The sequence below is a fragment of the Alexandromys fortis genome, unplaced genomic scaffold (genome assembly GCF_014885135.2).
Source record: "Alexandromys fortis isolate MF-2015 unplaced genomic scaffold, M_Fortis_MF-2015_v1.1 scaffold_256, whole genome shotgun sequence".
In the NCBI taxonomy this organism is placed as follows: domain Eukaryota; kingdom Metazoa; phylum Chordata; class Mammalia; order Rodentia; family Cricetidae; genus Alexandromys; species Alexandromys fortis.
This window is the reverse complement of record NW_026068135.1, coordinates 1,259,416-1,280,720: the sequence shown is the minus strand read 5'-3', so window position 1 is coordinate 1,280,720 and position 21,305 is coordinate 1,259,416. Positions and strand designations below refer to the sequence as shown.

The window sequence follows — 21,305 nt, the reverse complement described above, 5'->3', positions numbered from 1 at the left end:
ACATCACTAACCCCAGTACTCAGGAGGCAGCGGCAGGCGACTCTGAGTTCGAGGCCAGCCAGCCTGGCCTACAAAGCTAGCTCCAGGCAAGCCAGAGCTGTTAAACTGAGAAACCCTGTCTTGAAAAAAATGCAAAAGAAACACACACACACACACACACACACACACACACACACACACACACACACGAAAAAAACCAGTTAACTTGAGAAGAACTTGAAGTTATTAAACTGCTTGAGGAATTTTGAATGCTTGGTCTTGGTGGCATAACCAGTCATTTATTGACCACCACTTTGGTTTTATGAAGTAAATGTAGTTATTTGTAGTTTTTTGGCATCTCAGTGGTTGTGAAGGCTAAATATTTTGTGGTGTTCTGGCATAAGAGTTAATGTATCAAGTTCTTCTCTCTGAAACCAGATTGATTATATCATCTAATCCTTATTTTCATTCCCTGAACCTTGGGGGCTATTGCAGATGGGGTGGGAATGTCATTGATTTCCCAGCTGTGCCAGACGAGTAATCCTGAGTTTGGAGGAAACAAAAAGAGTTCCTTACCAGAAAGAGGCTGTAAGTTCTGTTCTGTGAGTAAACTACATTTCCTGTGCAAACTCTGATTATATCGTTTCTCATTGTTTTTGAATTTATCCACACTCTTTGACTTATACTTTCCGTTTTAGAAAAGACCATATGTCTTGACAGTATGTTGTAACCTTCAAATATTTCAAGACATAAACTGGGGTGCTGATAAAGCTGATAGCAAATTTAGGATTATTTTGACTTAATTTAGTATCCCTGACAGTGAGTGTTAGGTTTTTCTTGTGATAATCATTATCTTAGCTAAGATTAATAATGTTCTCCTCAATAATGAGTAGTTTGATTTTTGTACTGGTTTCAGGAATACTTGGATAATGTGAGAGAGATTGAAGTATTTAGGCATTCTTGTAAATAGCCATACTATATCAGAAACTAGGAGAAAGACTTTTTCCATTGACCTCAAAGAACTGAAGTTCAAAGTAAGCTTGTGGTCGTTACTCATTACCTCTTTTCTTTCAAACAGAAAACACTTGGGTTTCTGTGGACAAGGCTGCTTTTTAATGGCATGTTCTCCAAACAGCTGTTAAGCATTTCCCCCTCCCCAATACCACAGACCACATCTGTTCCCACTGTTGATTAGCTAGAGGGTGGAGAAAGAAGAGAGGCTGTAGCATGTGTAATTACCAGTAATTAATTCTTGTTGAGCCTCCTCATTCCCTCTATTCTAACTCCACCTACTCTTCTTCCTGTCTCAGTTGTCAGTTTTACTTCATGTTGGCTACTTGTGAAAAACAATCTTGATGCCTATACAGCTGTTTTTCTAAGGGCTTATATTCACCTTAGAGTGAAGCTTTTATTTTTCTTCTCCTGGCAGAATCTCTTGGTAACTCATATCAAATAAGGAAACACAGAAGTAATTGAGCTTCGGATAACTATGTCGTGTGTCCTTAATATTATGGGTTTTGCTTTTGTAACATTTTCAACTGTTGACAGTTTTTTTACATATATTCTCTGTTAAAGAGACTGTTGCAGAATATGATTGCATGTGAGAAAAACAAGCAAATTTCATGTTCACTTTCTTTGTGCAGTAACATGCATGGAAACGTAATTATGTAGTTAACATGTACTAATAGTCACATGTAATGACTTTAAAACCTTTTGGGGGAGATGATAGTCTGCTTACTTTCTCTTTGTAATAAATTCTGGTTAAAATAAATAGAGCTTTGAACATTTTGATTAATATGTTACAGTTAAGAGATGTATCATAGGATCATTCTTTAATGAAAGTTTATAGTACATGTAATTTAGAAATCCTAAAAGCCTAGATTTTCAAAATGTGATATTTCTTGTGAGTCCGATTTCAAGAGGATCAAGCAAGACATTAAAAATGCTTCCTCTGTTTTAGAATTTATTTGATGTATCAGCCATGATTCCAACAGGAATAAGATAGCACTGGGAGTAATCGTATCTGCTGAAGAGATGACTTAAAAAATGTGGGCTGACAGTAGTGAAATAATCAGAGAAACTGGAAGAACTCTAGGGCAATTAATTGCAGGAATGTTTTCCTCTTCGGAAAGAGGAAGGGAGATATACTTAAAACTCCTGATCATGAGTATGTGGACCCAGATAGCCTTTCCCATTCCTCTGCACAGAGCCTTGGGCATTTACCTCTATTCGCCTTCCTTTCCTGATCACTGCAGTGATTCCTGTTAGCCAAGTCCAGTTGGCAGTTAGTGATACCTGGCTAGTACATTAGGCCAGCCTTCTCACCCAAGTTACTGGAATGGAGTCAACGTGAGCTATCTGACATATTTGGAGACTTAGAAAAGTTTGCCTAAACATGAAAAGACTCTATTCGGTAACATGCATTAGATACTCTTGCAGTACGCATGTTTAGAATCAGTATGTTTTATGAAAGTCACTTTTCAGGCATGACCTACTAAGATTATGTAGATTATTTTAGCTACAGATACAGGTTAGTGATTCTCAAGAGGGACAAATTTGCTGATATGGGACTCTTGTCAATGTCTTGAGATATGCTCACATATGTGCTTGTTTTGGATTGATGAAAGACTTACTTCTATTTTAGGGTGTTTACTGGAGAATGTAATTTGAGAAATGACCATTAATTTTGCCAAGAAAATTTTACTGGAAAAAGAACAATCTTAAGTTTTCAGAATGAAGCATAGGTTACATGGTTACACATTAAAGATGAGGTGGTGATAGGGTTAGTGGGGAAATTAAAATGAAAATATGAAGAAGTGAGGCTACTGTCAATAATCTTAAGTGCAAATTCTCAGTATAGTTTGCACGTTCTCAAAAGGTGCAGACTGCTTTTTATTCATCTGCAGTGTTAAGTGTCATGTCTTGAGCACTGTAGACTGTCAGATTGTATTTGTCAAGTGTAGTAATCCTTGGTTTGGGAGAAACGAATGCTACAGACACTGGAGTGAAAGGAGCCAGAGAGGCTTGAAGAGAAGAGATTCTTACAGAATCTTGACAGAAATGACTGGATTTTGAGGAAATGTGAAGAGCATATTGGTCATTCCACTAAAAGCACATGAATTGCCAGACACCTGACCCTGGCTAGAGCCTTGGGTATTGATTACCTTTTAAAGAAAAGTATAGCAAGTAGAGTCAGGTATATTTAAATGATGTCTAACCACTTACCCCCTTTTCCCATCTTGTATCAACACCCCACCCTTTTAAAAATTGACTACACTGTTTGGTCTGTGCATGGTCTCAAGCTGTGTCTCTTTTCTTTTCAGAGAGATAGGAATGGATCCAAAGAAAAAGGTTTTGGGACTTGGTGTGATTAGTTTAGCCCTCTGTTTTTACATTCCTTTAGTCCAGCTCTTGGGTCCCATTGCTTTAAGTTTCAAACAGTGGAAAGTATTTAGTTGGAAGTGATCATCATTATTTGGTTTTTACTACACATTCCTTTAGGCTAGTGAAACTCCTTTTATGATTCCCTCAGTTCTGAGCCCCTTGTAAATATTTTTTAACTAGAGAGGTTCTATAGTATTCCTCCTAAGATTATAAACATAAGTAGTAGATTGAGGTAGGAAAGTGTCATTAGTCTTGACCAACACTTCTCAGCTTTTGTGCTAAGATCAAGTGTAGAAAATCTTGACCATTAAGTGTTCATTCTTAGGATAGGGAGAACTGACACTTACAAAATATCCTCTGTATTATCCATGTGCTGTGGTACCCATTTTACAAACTACCAGCAGAGGAGCCATTCATGTCACTTGGGCAGCAAACCTAGTTGTACCGCTTTGGTGGTATTCTTTTGGGTAAAATAAGAGTAGCCAGGGTCTAAGATTGTGATGATTAATTAATTGTTACTGTATTTAGAATCATCAAAGAGACACACCTGGGTCTGCCAAGGAGGACATATCCAGAGAGAATTGAGAGAAAATGTGTCCTGAATGAAGATGACGCTCTCATGTAGGCCTAGTTCCTGACCTAAATTATAGGGGAATGATGAAAACCAGCCCAATGTCAGCATTCCCTTTTCTCTGTTGCCTGGTTCACCTTAGCCTAACAGACTAAGGTTTCTGCTATCTCAGCTACCAACTGTTTTCCCTACCATGCCTTTCCTACCATAATGCATGGTATCTCTTCAAGTTGTGATCTCAAATTAACTCAGTCCTCCTTTATGTTGTTTTTTGCCAGATATTTGGTGAGAACAATAAGAAAAGGTGGTTAACACAAAGATGCCCATAACACAAAATAGCTGCCCATATTATTTTAGGACCTATTTGGCATCAGTGTAAAATCACTATAAGTATGGAGGAAGAGGCTATTCTTTGGGAAAGTGTTATGTATAAGATAATCAAATTTAAATTCTGAACTATAGAAAGTAAAATGTCAATATTGGCAAACAAGTGTATTGGGAAAAGGTTATTGTTTTCATCTGTGATCATAAATTGGCATTGTGGTAGAATCTTAAGGGATAGAGAATCATAAATTTTTTATTGTTCATTAAAGAAGTTGATCAGCATGAACCAGTTTTGTCTAATATTCACAGGCCTTGTTGATTCCTCTACAAAGACAGACTGCCAGAAGGTCAGCTGATGGGTGTGGAATAGAAGAGAAAAGGGTGGGTTTAAGGTGAAGCAGAACTTGTGGGAGTGGCTAACCAATGACTGGTCCAACTTGAGACCCATACCAGGAGAGGGAGCCCACTCCTTGCATTGCTTGGATGGCTAGGAACCAGCGGTTGGATAGCCCATGAGACCTAGGAAAGAACTGAATACTACTAGCAAAAAAAGGAAAAAAAAGAAAGTCAGGGAAATGATTCCTAAATATACTCTTCTATATTGGAACCTAGTATAATCATCATCAGAGAGGCTTGATCTATCAACTAGTAGAAGCAGATAGAGAGACCCACAGCTAACCATTAAGCTGAGCTCAGGATATCCTGTGGAAGAGAGGGAAGAAGGATTGTAGGAGCCAGAGGGGTCAAGGACACTATAAGAACGTGGCCCACAGAATCACCTAACCTGGACTCATAGAGGCTCCCAGAGACTGAACTGACAGTCAGGAAGCCTGCATAGGTCTGAATAGGTCCTCTGCGCATATGCATGGTTGTGTAGCTTGCTGTTCTTGTGGGACTCCTAACAGTGGGGGCAGGGACTGTCTCTGATCTTTAGCCTGCTTGTGGGACCCTACTCCTACTGGGTTGCCTTGTTCAGCCTTGATATGAGTGCAGGGTCTCTCTGTAGACCCTGCTTAATTATTGAGCCATTTGTCCATGACTGGCCTGGCTGAGGAGGGGAAGTATGCAGCTCAGTCACTCAGCCCCCTGTCTGGAGACAATCAGGCTCAGTGTGCAGTCTAGTCAACAAGGAACTCCTTTATTTCCTTACAGCCTGCAACTTCTAAAGCAAACCCCCACGAATCCCAGAAGAGGAAGGGAAATTAGCCAATCACATCAGCAGTCACTTAAGCATGACCCATGGCTCCTACAGCCCCTTATGGGGATCACCAGGGCTTCAGGCACTTTTTGTCAACTTACCCCATCTTTAACTCCAATCATCCTTTTTGTAAATAAGTCAGATCTCCTACCCCTTACTCCTCTTCAGCACCATCTTGACTGGGAAAATTCTTCATGGGCTTTGTGACGTTACTGTTTTTGAATTTCGCGCCCTTTTCTGTTATGCTTTTGATGTAGCTGTTATACTTTTGGCGCCAACTTCACTTTTTTCTGTCACTTTTTTTTGTGCTAACTTGGCCCACTCCAGCCTCCTATATGCTCAATTCAGCCCACAATATGAGGGTATGTGTCTAGTCTTATTGTAACTTTTTACACTGTATTTTGTTGATATCCCTGGAACGGCTGTGTGGATCTGTGGGAAAGGTGAGGTGGGGGAGAGGCTGGAAAAAGAGGAGGGAGGGGAAACTACTGTTGGGATGTAATATATGAGTGAATAAAAAAGGGCAAAAAGGAAGAAGAGAAATTTCTTAAGCCTTTGCCTTAAACTTAATACCATTTTTTTCTTCTATTGGTTTAGTTTTTAGTATCTCAATAAACAAAAACCAAGAAAGGTAGTTTTTCTTTTTGATAGAAGTTCTTGGAAAAACTTCACTTTCATCTTTCTTATTCCATTTCCTTCAAGATTGAGGAGAGCTATTATTTAAGAGGTTGATTTGTGTTCTTTATAATAATCTTAAGCCTGTCTGTTTCTTTTTGTTTTTATTTTGAAACAAAGTCTTTCTTTGTAGCTATCCTAGAACTGAGTGAGTTTGCATGCCAGGATAGCTTTGAATCCAGATCCACCTGTGTCTGCCTCCAGAGTGCTGGGATTAAAGAAAGGTGTGTGTTGCCATGCCTTGCCCAGGGCAGCATGGTTTTGATAAACAACAAAAGCCTTTGGTAGTTAGTCCAGTTTATCTAAGTGATAGAAAAATATATCTATGGTATCAACAGTTGTGGAATTTTTCCCCAGCATAATATATTAAAACTAAGCAGAAAACTTCAAAGAACAAAGACAAAAGTGATGTGTGTTAGTGGTAGTTTGAGATATTTCAGGAGTGTTGAGATGTGAAGAAAAGCAATGGCCATATTTAGAAAGCTGCCTCAAACCCAAGAGTATCTATTGAAGTAAACTTGATGACAATTTTTTTCCTGTTCATGAATCATTGTATTCCTATAAAAGCGAAAATTCCTCTTCATCTAAACAAATGGCTTCCACATCTGTTTTCTTAGTTTCTCAAAAGGGTGTTTTTGGCTTGCATTTTTTTAAAGTGTTTATCTGTTTAAAATGAAATATCATCAAAAGCAATTTGCACATCAAAATCCAACTTGGTCTACAACTAACGAGAATTAAGCCAGGACTGATCCAGTGATGATGTTGGTAGTGGTGTACGAATACATGAAGTGCTTTTTAATTCTACATCAAGAAGTTCTTAGGCTGGTGAAATTTTATTGATTTACTTGTATGCCCTTTGGTTTTGAAGACTGATTAGATAACTTTGGAATACATCCAAATGATCTGTTCTCAGTGTTCTAATTATAATCCTTTTGGTTAGGAATTAATTTGTATTTTTGAACTTTTTATTCCCATTTTTTAGTCCCCCCTATACTGTGTCACTAAGAGCTCTCTAGTTACTGTTTTTTTTTAAATGCTCTTTGCGCTTGTCTGAAGCACTTGTTCAGTTTCTTACTTCTATTTGAGTTTGTGCATCCTCAAGTGTTTTGATTTTATCTTTTTAAATCTTTAGTGTCTTCTTGGGTAACAGGCTACCATGCCCTTGTCCATTCTGCCATTTAAAAATAAAGAATGAGAGGCAGCTGGAGTGCTGGGTCTTTCACAGCTGACAGCAACCTGATCTACTGGTAGGATTCTTTATCTGAGTACCCACATGCCAGTGGTGTGTGTCTCATTCTCACCGTGCCATCTGCAGTCCGACGGTCTAAGAGGGGAGGAGTGTAGAAGAGAAAAACATCACCACCATTCCTGCTAACAGTAGGCTGCAGGACTCCTGGCTTCTTACCTCAGTGGGATCTTTGGGCCTTGATTAACGTTTTGTTTTTAGAGAAGGTTGTATCAATCCTTCCACCTCCACCTGCTTCTGAGTTCCAGCTGCTTGCCCGGTATAAACAGTGACTTGTTCTGGGGCTAAAGTTCTATGAGAACTGTGTGACATTTGCTGTTTTGAAATCTAACCAGTCACAAAGTAGAAAAATCACTTCTGACTTGGTCATAGTTCTCTGGGAAAGTATGAAGGATATAATTTGAATACTGAGGAGAACCCAGTCTTGTTTTGCTTTATTTTCAGTTTGTGAGGCAAGGCTTTACTTTGTAGCCCAGGCTTGCCTCAATTTCACTATGTAATCCAGGCTGGTTTTTAATTCATGATGACTGCTATGCTTCTGCCAGCTGAGAGCTAGTACTTTAGGTGTGAGCCACCAAGTCTGGATCCATCACCTTTTCTTTTACTGGATAAATTAAATCAACTGCTTTCTAACGGCACCAAATTTGGCATAAGAAAGAACAGCTTTCCCTGCAACATTGGGGGGGGGCAGAGGAAAGGATGGTTACTTAAGACTAAAGTTAGTTGTTTCATGTGATATAAATTGATCCTTGTTCAGTTTTCCCATGAAGCTTATCAATACATCTCAAAAACAGGCAGAAATGGAGATTTTAGTTGCTATTTGAGTTGCGCCCTGAAACTGTTTTGGTGACTTGTGAAAAGGCGCAGTGTTCCTCCTTTTTGACCTTGTTCACAATTGTACTAGCCACCTGTTAGGATTGTTCTCATTCAAGGTCATTATATGGTGCCTGACTGTCTGACTGGCAGTCTGTGTCAGATTTGCCAGTGGCCCCTCATTTGTATGACACCTGCCAATTTTGACAGAGAGAATGGAGACACGATAGCTGATAGGGAATGGAAGGTACTGGAGGAATGAGGGATCAAGAGCTTGGAGCACCTGTCATTTTAGTATCATTGATTGCGGTGTGAGCATTTGTGTAGTTCCCCCTTTCTCTGCTATGCCTTCCTGAGTTGTGCTGTCTGTCTCTCAAGACTGTTATTTGTAGGTTGACATTGTTTTGCTTATTCATATACTGTACCTCTTTCAACTAGATTTTTTGTACCCCAAATACTCTACATCCCCTCTGCTCTCTGAGCATTTTAGCTTTTACCTGCCTGATTGCAATCTTCATTTAAATTTATTGTTGTTGTTGTTTGTAGTGTGTAGGGGTGTGTGCACACACATGTACACATGCTATGATGCACTTGTGGAGATTAAGACGATTGCTTTCCAGAGTCAGTTCTCGCCTTCTGCTTTTACAAGGGTTGCAGGGATTGAACTCGGGTCACTGGGCTTGCCCAGTAAAGTACAATTACCCACTGAACCTCTTGCTAGTCTTGTCCTCTTCATTGAAAAGTCCCTAAGTATGTCCTATTCAATTTCAAAACTGCCCTCCCCAGATTCCTTTTCATAATGAATGATGATGCAGTTGTTAAGTCAAGAACATAAGCATTATACTTGACCCCACTGTCCTCTTACCCCAAGTGCAACCTGTCGCCAAGTCATCTAGATTTCATTTCTTAAATACATGTGATTCTGTATTCCTGCTGACACTTTTCATGCTGTTCAGCCCACAACATGCCACTCTGGTCACTGTGTTCCTACCCTAAATGTTTGCTACATGTTTTATTGTCTTAGAGACCTCTTGATGCTGTCAGTCTACCTTGTCACTCTCTCAAGTCCTTAATATGCTTTTCTTTATACTCTACCCGCTTCCCCGACCATTCTAACCCTATGTATGTTTTATAGTTTTTCTATTGGAGGAATAAAACTCTTATTTTAATAAACTTTTAGAACAATGTGATTTCCTTTTATTAGCTTTCAGTTTCGTGTATCAATTTGTACGTTCTTTACATAGTCTTCCTTCATTCTCTTTTTCCTGTTATCTCTGTGATTCATCTTCCACTTATATGCAATCTATTTCCAAAAACTTTTCTGACTCTGGTTCCAGTGGCTTCTATCATGTACGTGTACACACACACACACACACACACACACACACACAGGAAAGGATCATTTCTTTTTGTTTTTGTTTTATTGAGATAGGGTTTCTCTGTGTCACAGCCCTTCTGGAACTGCTTTGTAGACGAGGTTGGCCTAGAACTCACAGAGCTCTGCTTTCCTCTGCCTCCCGAGTGCTGGGATTAAAGGTGTGTGGCACCATTGCCCTGTAGAAAGGGGTCATTGCTTAATCATTCATCTTTGTGTTCCCTATCAGTGAGTGCAGGAGAAATTCAGTGAGTTGTTTTTGGTGCATGAATAAATGAATTCTTGGGGGCGAGGAGCTTCTAAACAAGAAGATAAAAGATAATATAGTGCTTCACATATCATTTGTATAAAATGCTTGAGCCATGGCCAACTTGAATGAGTAGAAATGCCACTTTGGAAGTGATGGACAATTTGGGGGGGGGGCAGTGAGAGGCAGATTCTTACACAAATCTTAAATTACTGCTTCTAGACTGTCTTCTATGGCTCTCTCCTAGGTGACTTTTCTCTAATTTCCTTTCATACTTTTTTTCTGAAATTATAGAAGGTAATGGGGCAGAAGAAAAAAATGGTTAATAAATGATAACCTGTTATTTGATTCGTTCTTAAATATTTATATTCTAGAAGAATGGCTGAGCAAGTGTCTGTAGTACTTATGTCCCTGAATAGATGAAAACAATTACTTTTTCCTGAAACTAGAATATCTTTTTGAAAGTTGTTTCTCTGAAGTGGGCCCCTCGATTTAAAGCATGGAATTGTTTTTCTGAACTCCTAATAAGATAGCCTTTGTTTAAAAACCTTACTATAAGAGGGTGTACTGAAAGGATGATCACTGTTAAACAGAATTTCCTGTATAACTTTAGTTCTGAGCAAAGACGTTACCTTCTAAAGTATTCAGTGTAGAACTGTAAGTCATACTGGGGAGCAGATCAGTGGTAGAGCACTTTCCTGACATTCTTGAAGCCCTGGATTCAATTTCAATACTAAAAAATTAGAATAAAAAGGAAGGACAAAAGTTCCTTCTTCCACCTGCACGTCCATGGAGAGTAATGAAAAGCAGCACAGTGACTGTCTTGTTGCATGCTGATCCTACAAAGGAGACTTGGTGAAACCAGAAATGCTTTTGTCAAAATGATGATGGCAATGCATTGGTCACTTTCCAGCTTCATGTCCTCTAGACTACCAGCTATGTGCTCCTTCAGGATTGAGCTTTAAGCTATGTGCTTAGTAATGACAACTGACAACTTGTTAGATCTGTCATTTGTTTGTTAGGGGTTGAGAGCTTAAAGTTTTCTAGTCAGATTTTCCCATGACCTCAGTTATAAAGAAAATGTTGCAGATTCTAGAAAATGCTAATGTCCTTTTAGCTGTAAGTATTATCTTGATTGCAGTGCTTCAGAATTGCCCAACTTCATTATCTGAGCATAGCCAGCCTGACGCCTCCTTCTCAAATAGACAATTATGATCAATTAAGCACTTTCAGGCCTTATAGAATACTTAATTTTATTAGTCAATTATTTGTGCTTTGAAAGAGTTAATGGTAGCTACCCAGGCCATTATTAGAAATTAGAATGTCCTAAAATAGAAAGGCTATTTCCTTTGTGTGTGGCACTGCAGTGGAAAATGCCAAGCATAGTTTTTACTGAGTTAAAGGGTGAGGGAAGGCGGGGTGGGGGAGAAAGTTACATGTAAATCATTTAGCCATTAACCTAATGGGTGGGTTTATAAATCCTATTACTGTAAGCCCTTTTCATTTCCACTGAGGCTTGGTTCATGCTTGATCCCACTAATGTAAAATTCATTCCATCTAAGTGATTACTGAAGTAAGACATTTTGAGTCAATTTTAATCAGGTTGTGTGAAACTTGCTTGAGTGCTGATGTTCACTAAAGCATGGACATAGCTTGGCCGCATCTTAATTAGCCCCACAGATGAATCAATCAGGGAGTCCACTCTCAGAGCTTTTGGACATGTACACGCGTTTTTTTGAGGAGAATTTCACTAGAGGTAGGGGCTGAAAATGCCCAACTCAAAAGCTAGGGGCAAGAGCCATTGAGTGGGAGTGTTTAGAATCTTATGGACATTCTAAGAATCCTAAGGGTCAGAAAGTTCTGTTCTCGTGACTTTCGGGGATCTTCAAGGGTACTTAGGTTTAAGCAAATTAAAGTTTCAAATCTGATGAAAAATGAGAATCTTCTTCCTAGAAAAATGCATATATTCAAATCTTTGCTAGGAGTTCTAACAATTTTTTACTGACCTTAGGTTAATATCCCCTGCTCCAGTTTCAATCTTAGCTTCTTAGGATTTTATTTCTTTTTACGGGGAATTTAATATTTTTGGAGTATACAGGCCCATACTTGAGCTCTTGTATTAGTGAGTAGATTAGATTTAAGTGTGCTTTACAGCCATCTCTACAAACTCTCCAGGGTCCCGTGTGAGGTACAGCCTCAAGCCTGGTGTTACTGTTTCAGCATAACTTGAACTTCTAAACCAATTAAAGTTGGAATGTGAGTTTATAAAAATCCACAGGATAAATATTCATATTCGAGTAAAGAAATTGTAAGATATGGAAGAGATTCAGTTTAAAATTTGAAGCCATAGTTGATGATATTTTAGATTTTTGGATCAAAATTAGAGCCCTGTCAAATTGTAGGGCAATAATTGAGAGATACTGATAAATATCATTAAATGTGTCTTCTGGGGAGTAGAAACCTTTCAGAAAGTATTGTTTTTCAACATGTTTTCTATTCTTTACACATAGGTTACCAGAAGATCTAATTAGCTTATAAATTTAGGGTTTAAAACAAACTCCATTTACCTGGAGATGTATAGGAGAATATGATTTCAGTTAGGTTTATAATCGATAGGCCTTTATTGTTGGACTAGAATGTCATTTTTTGATCTGTGTATATAACCATGGGTTGAGTTGGAAGATTAAAACTCACTCACTTCATTTCTTGTATGGAAAGAGCCAGCATTTAAATACATATTGTGTGTGTGTGTGTGTGTGTGTGTGTGTGTGTGTAGGAGAGGTCTTCTAGAGATGAATGTTCTGATTTATAATAGCTTTATTCTTTCAAAATGGGCCATCAAGGGTGTTCCTCATTATATCATAACCTGAGATAATTATTTATTGAATTATTGTTCTGTGCCAAGAATTGTGTTAGGTTTAGTTACGACATGCTCTCTGTCTATAGCTAGCTTATAGCCTCTCAGTCTTGCTTCTTGACAAAGAACTATGTGGCCTAAAATATAAATGGTGCTGATGATGAGAGACCATGATAAATTTGTAGATGTGTTTGTGCACTCTCTGGGAGTAGAAAAAGATAACAAAAGGTATTGGGTGCTTCTAAGTACTGCAAATATAGCCAGCCGCCCACTTATACTATGTGCATAAAGCTATGTAGACAGTCTGTGAGCACTAATGGTTTTAATTATTTTACAATTAAACCTTTCAAAGGCAAAAAAATATGAAAATATATTCTTGAAGTCAGTGTTGATATTTTTGCTGACTATATTAATGTCTTCCTTTCCTAATACTAAAGAAGTGAGTTTGCTTCAGAAACAAAACAACCAAATCTAGTGAAGTGACGTTTATTCATGTCAAACTTGAAGTTCTAGATTTTTAGATTGGGAGGTATTCCCAGCCTCCTTGTTAAATCAATGAAGACTCAGAGACCTAACTAGTAATTGGTGGTTTAAATCAGGACTCAGGTTTTTTTTCACTTTTTTTTTTTTAAAGTTAGTATTTGTAAAATGTTTTATCTTTACAGAGGACTTTTTCAGCATATAGTTCTTTTTATTCCAACCCAGTTCAGGGAACTAGGTACAAAGAACACCCCAGTTTTAGAGAAAATAAATTAATATTAATAACAGTAAGCAATCCAGTAGCATAAAGGCAGTAATTGTTAAAGATAGAAAACAGAATGCTTATTAAGCTCTTAGCACCTATTCTGCGCATTTTACAGAGAAAACATATAAGAATTAAGACTAAAAATGTAGAGCGAAAATGTAGTGTAAATTCTATTTAAAAAATGTTCACCAAGTAGAATTGTAGTACTGGGTCTTGCTTGGAAACTGCTGAAATTTAGAGAAAGCACTTAGATGATGGCTGGATTACCAAATATCACAATATTTACATTCCTTCTACTTTCCCATTTCCTATCATTCAAAACCCTTCATTTTGCTACCTCTATTATGCTATTCTACTTCTAAAATTTTCCAGTTATTTCTAACTCCGTTCATTAGTAGCCATTGAGATTTCACTTACCATTTCTTTATGTATAATTTGTTTGGAATTTAACCTTATACACTATTTCACTAGAGTGTAATATTTTCATTATGTTTAACATATAGATTACGCATCGAAGTGGGTTTCTTGTTAGTATTTATTAGTAGACATAATCTTGGGAGTAGGACCTTGAAACTTTTTTTTAACTGAAAAACTGATGCCCTCTATTGTTTAGTGTTAATAAATACTATTAATCAGCAATGACACCTAAAAACAGTTCATAAATTTTGAGTGCTTTGCAACACAACAGTATTGTTTTGAAAGAAAATATAAATAAATCCCAGGTGTCCTGCTTGGCATATCAGTAGCAGGCTTAGGTGGCTGCTGTTAAACTTGGTGTAGAAAACTTGTACTTTCTGCTTAGTAAATAGCATATTGTAAGTATATTTCAGAACAAACCATTTTCTTTTAAAAACCAATTTTTTAAGTTTTGTTTCTAGTTTGTGCCATCTTTCTCCAGCCTTCAGAGGCTCAGATTTGGGTTTAAATACCTTTTGCTATTATTTTAATTATTGCTTTCCCCACCCCCACCCTTTCCTGTTTCCCCCTCCTCTTTCCCCCTAAAGCACTGTTCTGCAAAGCCTGCAATGATTGATATGATGGCAGTGCTGTCATTCTTTTTAACCAAAAAAAAGTCATTTTTGTTCTAGTTATTTTAATAGAGTCCCATTAAAGATGTATTGCTGACTGAAATATCGGCATGAAGGGCTCTCACTGAGCTGAGCCCAGGAATTAAGAAGTCAGGAAATCGGCTGCTGCATTGCAAGAGAGCCTTGTGTGACACCGAATCTCCTGATTGGGGAGATCATTACTGCTATTATGACTCGACTTGCGTAGGAATTTTAAATTCCATCTGAATGTCAGTAATAACCCTCTTAGCAAATTATCCTGAATAAAATCACGAAGGCATTTTATATAATAGGTGTTGAATTACTGGATAGATTTGCTAATTAAATACTCTTTGTTCTGCTGCAGTTGACATTACAGGGTAAGATCTTGAACAATTATTCTCAACAGCTGTACTTTGTTAAGGGAAAAATTAACCACAAAGTTTATTTTTTTACACTTGAAGTTGGCAGATTTTTGAAATGTGCTTGAAAAAATTCCATCATCCAATTGGTAATGAGTAGCTAAATATGCAGGTGTTGCTGTGAAATCAGATAGCTGCAGCCTGCCTTATTAATGAATTTAGCAATCTTTCGAGCCCTGTTTGCTGGCCGCTTGTGCTTATAAAATGATTTTCTGTCAGAATGGCTAGCTTTAATATTAGGCTTGTCACTTTGAAATGAATTTTTGAACAGTCATCTTGTATTCACTGTACCTTGTGTCCCGTAGATTTTTCTGGATACCAGTGGCTATTTTTAAAAATGCATTTCTTCAGTGGAGGAAATACCTGTAATGTATAAGTTTTTGATTAATAGTTTCTAGAACATTCATATGGATTGGCTTTTGTAATAAGGCTGTGGGATACAGTGAAAAGAAAACGAATCCAAAGGTCCTGTTCTAGGTCAGACAGTGAACTATAACCTCTGTATCAAACACATCTTCAGGTGAAGTCTCAGAGTTTAATTTTCCTCATCATCTTTAGGATCATTCAGCCATTACCCTCCAACTGTTCATTAGTGGTCCCCATGTACCAGGCCCTCTGCTAGATGCTAAGTTTTGTAGTTCACTGGGTATCCAATAGCAGAGCACTTCCCAATAAGCAGTTTAAATTGAGGCCTTAGCCTAAGGCAGCCTTTGGATGATCTTGCTCATTAGTAGTTCGATTAGCATCGGACTCAGGGTTACCACAGTATGCACCTTGTAGAACTGCTTAGTGAAGAAACATAAGAGGTTAGCAATCAGCCTGGTTACAGTTTGTCTGATACAACATCAGATAAACTGAAGAGTTGCAGACTGTGGTGAGAACTTTGACCTCAAGGCATCGTTACCAGCTCTTAGTAGAAAGCACTGGAGAACTGAATATGTATTGAAAAAGTGACAAATTGTTCTTGTACTACTTCACTTGCATGTAATAGTTACTTAGAGAACTTATGGAGTTGACCATTGTGATAAGAGTAGCTATGTCTTGTAAGGAGGTGGAGATGGATCTGTGATAAGTAGTTCTGTCCTCTCTTTGATTAACTTAACCTTATTTTGTCCTTTTCCTCAAAAGTTTGTTGGGTATTTCCCCACACTGCATTGTACCATAATTTAATTCTAGTGTCTATTAGAAAAATAATTGAGATTACAATGGGACCGTCAGTCACTTGACACATAGCTTTTGATTGCTTGTCATATCTAAGGTCTGTAGGTGTGAACATGCCCTTGGGCCTCCAGACGCGTGTGGTCTACCTAGGGAAGGTAACAGTCATTAATAGTACAAAGCACATTCAGTTACTAGAGAAACAGCAAGGTCTATGAGAAACTAGAGGACAGTCAATGAGATCGTTCTAGCTTGGATGGTCAGTTCAGATTTTATGGAATAAAATTTGGTTTAAGCTGAACTTTGTAAAATGTATCATCATCAGAGGACTGGGGAAGAAATTCCATTGTATTAGTGAAGGCACCAAAAGATGAACCTGTATGTGGTAACTATTTAAAGATTATGAAGTTTTTCTTGCCCAGCTAGAGGTTTTGAGAAGGAAATAACCGCTGAATAGGTAGAGCTGGGGTTTAGATGTAACTGTAGAATTTAGGTTTGATCTTGGAGGCTCCCATTGTAGGAGATTCGTCCTGATTCATTCAAGTTGGTAAGTTCTGAGAAAAGTTAGAATGTTGCTTTACAGGTGTTATTCAGCAGCAACCACATATCTCTGTGAGACAGTTCTGTTCCCAGCATTTTAGGTTGAACCTTCCGGAATGGTCCTTCATGGTTACCATGATGGGTGTTGCTGCTCTAGCTAGCCCTCGATGTATAATGATGTATGATGCTGGTTTTCTTTTAATTCTCATGAGAAACAAAAATGTTTTGCAAAAGTTTTCTAGAGGAATTCTCCTTACCTTTGATTGGTCAAGGTAAAGTCATGAACATATCTAAGTCAGGAAGGTCTCCAGAATGGAATTACCATGCTTTTCTTGAACCAATCTTAAGAATCATCTTGGGAACTCTTTTTAAAAAACTCCTAGAGAGCCTGGCGGTGGTGGTGCACGCCTTTAATCCCAGCACTTGGGAGGCAGAGACAGGCGAATCTCTGTGAGTTTGAGACCAGCCTGGTCTACAAGAGCTAGTTCCAGGACAGGCTCCAAAACCACAGAGAAACTCTGTCTCGAAAAACAAAACAAAACAAAACCAAAAAAAAAAAAAAAACCTCCTAGAGAGACAGCTAGGGAGCCTGCATGGGACCAGCCTAAGCTCTCTACCTGTGAGTGCCAGTTGTGTAGCTTGGTCTGTTTGTGGGACTCCTAGCAGTGGGATCAGTACCTGTCCCTGATACTTGAGCTGGCTTTTAGAACCTAGTCCACATACTGAGTTGCCTCACCCAACCTTAATACAAAGGGAGGAACTTAGTTCTACCTCAGTTTATATGCCATGCTTTTTTGACACCTATGGGAGGCCTGCCCCTTTCTGAACAGAAATAGAGGAAGAGTGGATGGGGGTGGAGGGGAGATGGAGTGGAGAGGAAGAAGAGGAAACTGTGGTAGGGATATCAAATAAATGAAAAATATTTTAATTAATAAAACCACTTCTGGTCAAAGATATTCTGGACCAGATATTGGTGGAGGGAAATATTTGCTTTGGAAGAGAACAAAATAGGACCATGTAATAAATTTTAGAAAGCTAGTACTCTTGCATAGTAGTTCTCAACACTGGAGTCAGAGAGAGTTACACACTTTTTGGTTGTCACTGCTTTAGTTATTTAATGATCCTCAGGTAATTACATGTTGCAAGGAGAGGGCCTGTTTGTTTGTCCTGGCCGCCGGCTTGCCACATAGTATCTGTATTAATTAAATCACTGCTTGGCCCATTAGCTCTAACTTTTTATTGGCTAACTCTTACATCTTAGTTTAACACATTTTTATTAATCTGTATATCGCCACGTGGCAGTGGCTTACTGGCTAAGTTTTGGCAACATGTCTTATTCTGGTGGCAGATCCATGGTGTCTCCCTGACTCTTTCCTTTTCCCAGCATTCAGTTTTGTCTTCTTCGCCTACCTAAGTTCTGCCCTATCAACAGGCCAAGGCAGTTTTTTTTTTTTTAATTCATTAATCAAGAAAAGCAACACACAGAGGGGACTCCCACATCAATTACACTATATAGCCATTATAAAAACTACTTTTGAACATATGCTCAAAGCTTAATCAGAATTCACCATGAGCCCCCATTCCCCTCCAAGGCATGCAAACCACTAAGAACTTTTGAACATCTGACGAAAGTTGGACAATAGTAAGAAATGGCAGTGAACAATGAAGATGGCCAGTGATTGGTAGATGGATAAGGTTCTTCAAAGACAGGAGTATTCTTTACTATGGAGGATAAGAAAGACTGAAATGAAACCTTGAGATTTCAGCTTAGCTGAAGAGGTAGGAGAAAGAACCATGGATGAAAGCAAACTTCTGATTCATTGAAAAAAAAATCTTAGATCAATGCATAGAGAATGAGTGATACTGGAGTGGCAATAGTTTTGAGTGACTAAGGTTTATGCCCTGGAGTTAGAGTGCCTAGTTTTGTACCCTTGTTTTACTGTGGCTAGGACAGAGAAATTACTTTCTTTATCATTTCACAGCTAACAGATGTGGATATTAATAGTAGCTACCTCTTGGAGATCTTGGAGAAAGAAAGGACAGAATGTAGGAAGTGCTCTCAACATAGCAGTATCTTGCACATGATTTAGTATCTCTGCTCTGTCTCTGCTCTCAATACATCGTATTATTACGTCCTCAGAGTCCTTCACGTATTAAATATGATGCCTCTGATAGGGCCCAAGGTAACATATCTGCTTTTGTCTGTGTTTACGTTGTTTTGTTTTAAAGCATGTAGCCATGTGTGCCTGGGGGCAGACCCCATCCATAGTAATCCGTATATTTTTTCATTTGCTTTGTATTGAAATCCATCATTTTACCAGACCATATAGTCACTTTCAAGGAATTTAGTCTAGAAAAGAATTTTAAATTAAATGGAGTACTTTGTTCTTCATCTCTTAAGATTCTGAATATGGATATGAATCGCTAGATTTTAAGCACTATAAAGCTTTCTTTAGTCATGCAATTCTATTAAAATTTTAGTACTGAGAATAAGTGACCTTTACCATACTATTAAGGGCTACTTTATTATACATAATTATTAAAGATATACAGGAATAGATACTTATTGCCTTGCATGTCTCTACTAGGTATCAGCATGAAGGAAAACTTAGATTATATGGATGTTACTGTTACTGTTATTTGAGATAGGTGTTGTGAAACATTCAAGAGCTTTAAAGATGCTTGGAAATTGTGTTATACTTGTGCCTTTGTAATTGTGTAGTATATTAATGTTGACTTTTGTTTTATTTAGATTTTGATGCACACGAAAGACATGGTACAGAAGGTAATGCTGAACATTGCATTATAAAACAACTCTTAAATATCATACCAGCTGACATTTTAGTGTTCAAGGAAAATTGTAACCCAAGCATACTGAAATTGTTTTCAGTATACCTCCTTTACATTTATAATCCCTGATAATAGATTGCAGCCTTTTCTCTTGAATCAGTCCTGATAAGATCTAGTACTAGACCCGTTTGAAGCCTATATGTCGTTCAGGCAACTTAGTTATGGTGCTAATTAGAGTTTATTTCCAAGCCTTTATAGTATATGTGTTGCAGTATTGTTTGTTATGATTGCTTTTTTGGGCACACTTCATATTCTACTGAGTATTCTTTGAGAATCCAATAAATGGGCCCCAGAATTTTTTAAATCCATAATTTTGCTTCTTAAACTGCTATGACTGCTAAGTACATGGTAGAATAATTAAATATAGACCCTTATTCTTCTTATTTTTATTAAATTCCCTATTCTGTTTCAATTGAAACTACATATAGTTAAATCTTCTAGATTTTTAAAACAATAATTGAGAAAGTTTTCTTAATCTTGCAATGCTTGCATTTCTAGTTCCTAAAAGGCTTAATCTCCAAGTGTAGCCTTACAGTCTAGATAGCAAGTAACATGACCTGTGAAAAATCAGTGACACCTATAGTCTCTAGTATTAGAAACCTTTAGTTTCATTGTGTGTAGTAATCAGTGTGATTTTGTTATTAATCTTTATACTTTTGGCTTTCATTAGATGAATCTTGAAGTTATTTATGGAGATACAGATTCAATTATGATAAATACCAACAGCACCAATCTGGAAGAAGTATTTAAGTTAGGAAACAAGGTGAGATGATTTAATGATTGCTTATTTTACCTGGATTTGTGAATTCTGTATTTAACGCAGTAAATACAGTCAGTTCATGTGTTATGTATATGTGTATATTTTTGAAAATAATAAATTAAGTATCACTAAATTTTTCATTCTTTATTTTTTCTCTATATTAATTTGTTTTGAGGACAAAGTTCAAAGGCAGTTGGTTTCCTTAAAAAGTAGATTACATTTTTCCTTTGAAAAAAAAAGATTAAATGTAGTCCTATTAGAACTTCATGTATTGTCATTCACAAGGAAATTATTTCCAATAGTATTCAGATATATTTCATATGTAGATATGATTGGATGAATATTTACCTTTCTACATATACACGTGTACTCACACATACACATTTAATTTTATCAGAGTATTTTAAATGTATTAGAAAATACAAAGGGACATTTAGAAGCTGTCGTTGGTAGCCTCTTTTTTTGTTTGTTTATTTTTTGAAACAGGTTTTCACTGTGTAACAGCTCTGGCTTCTCTGGAAGGAACTTGCTTTGTAGACCAAACTGGCCTAGAACTCACAGATTTCCACCTCCTCTGCCTCCCGAGTGTTGGGATTATAAGCATGTGCCTCCACTGCCCAGCCATTGGTGGCCTCTTAATGGTGATTCACACTTGAGCACTTGATTGTTAAGATTTTGTGTTAGTGTTCTAAAAGTGGAAATACCTTACAAATTACCAGGTTTTCCTTCCTAGAAAGTGTGGAATTTGAACTGTACTTTTCACTTGTACATAGGCCTGGTCTTTTGTACTCATGGTGGGCATTGCAAATCTTTGAAGTTTTCCTTAGAGGAGATATTTGTGCCTTGGCCTTGTCAGCAAAGGACAAGAGACTGTTCAAGTCTGTTCACTTATTCATTCAGCACATTGTTTTTTGTCTGTACTCAAGGTGATAATGAACATTTTGAACATTATCTAAGTTTTATATATTTTTTACCCTCATAGTTATTGGATTGTCTAGTTGTTAATCAATTCAGTAGTTTCGAGGCAAATACATTTGCATTCTTTTACACTCAAGAAAGACCTGCATATAATTTCCCCTAGTTTATGTATTTCCTGGAGTGAAACGAGCCAGTTC

The 21,305-nt window shown here is 37.6% G+C and overlaps 1 protein-coding gene across 3 annotated transcripts in view; it reads left to right on the top strand.

The window, feature by feature from the left end:
- The window catches only part of Pola1 (DNA polymerase alpha 1, catalytic subunit), a 313,417-nt gene that overhangs the window by 104,269 nt on the left and 187,843 nt on the right, over nt 1-21,305 (top strand). For all 3 annotated transcript variants that reach the window (XR_007589312.1, XM_050126455.1, XM_050126456.1), the window contains exons 27-28: nt 19,333-19,365; nt 20,101-20,193. Coding sequence is in view for 2 of the 3 variants with exons in the window: in XM_050126455.1 (XP_049982412.1) it covers nt 19,333-19,365; nt 20,101-20,193 (126 nt within the window). In the remaining variant the exon portion in view is untranslated. The remainder of the gene's footprint in view (nt 1-19,332; nt 19,366-20,100; nt 20,194-21,305) is intronic.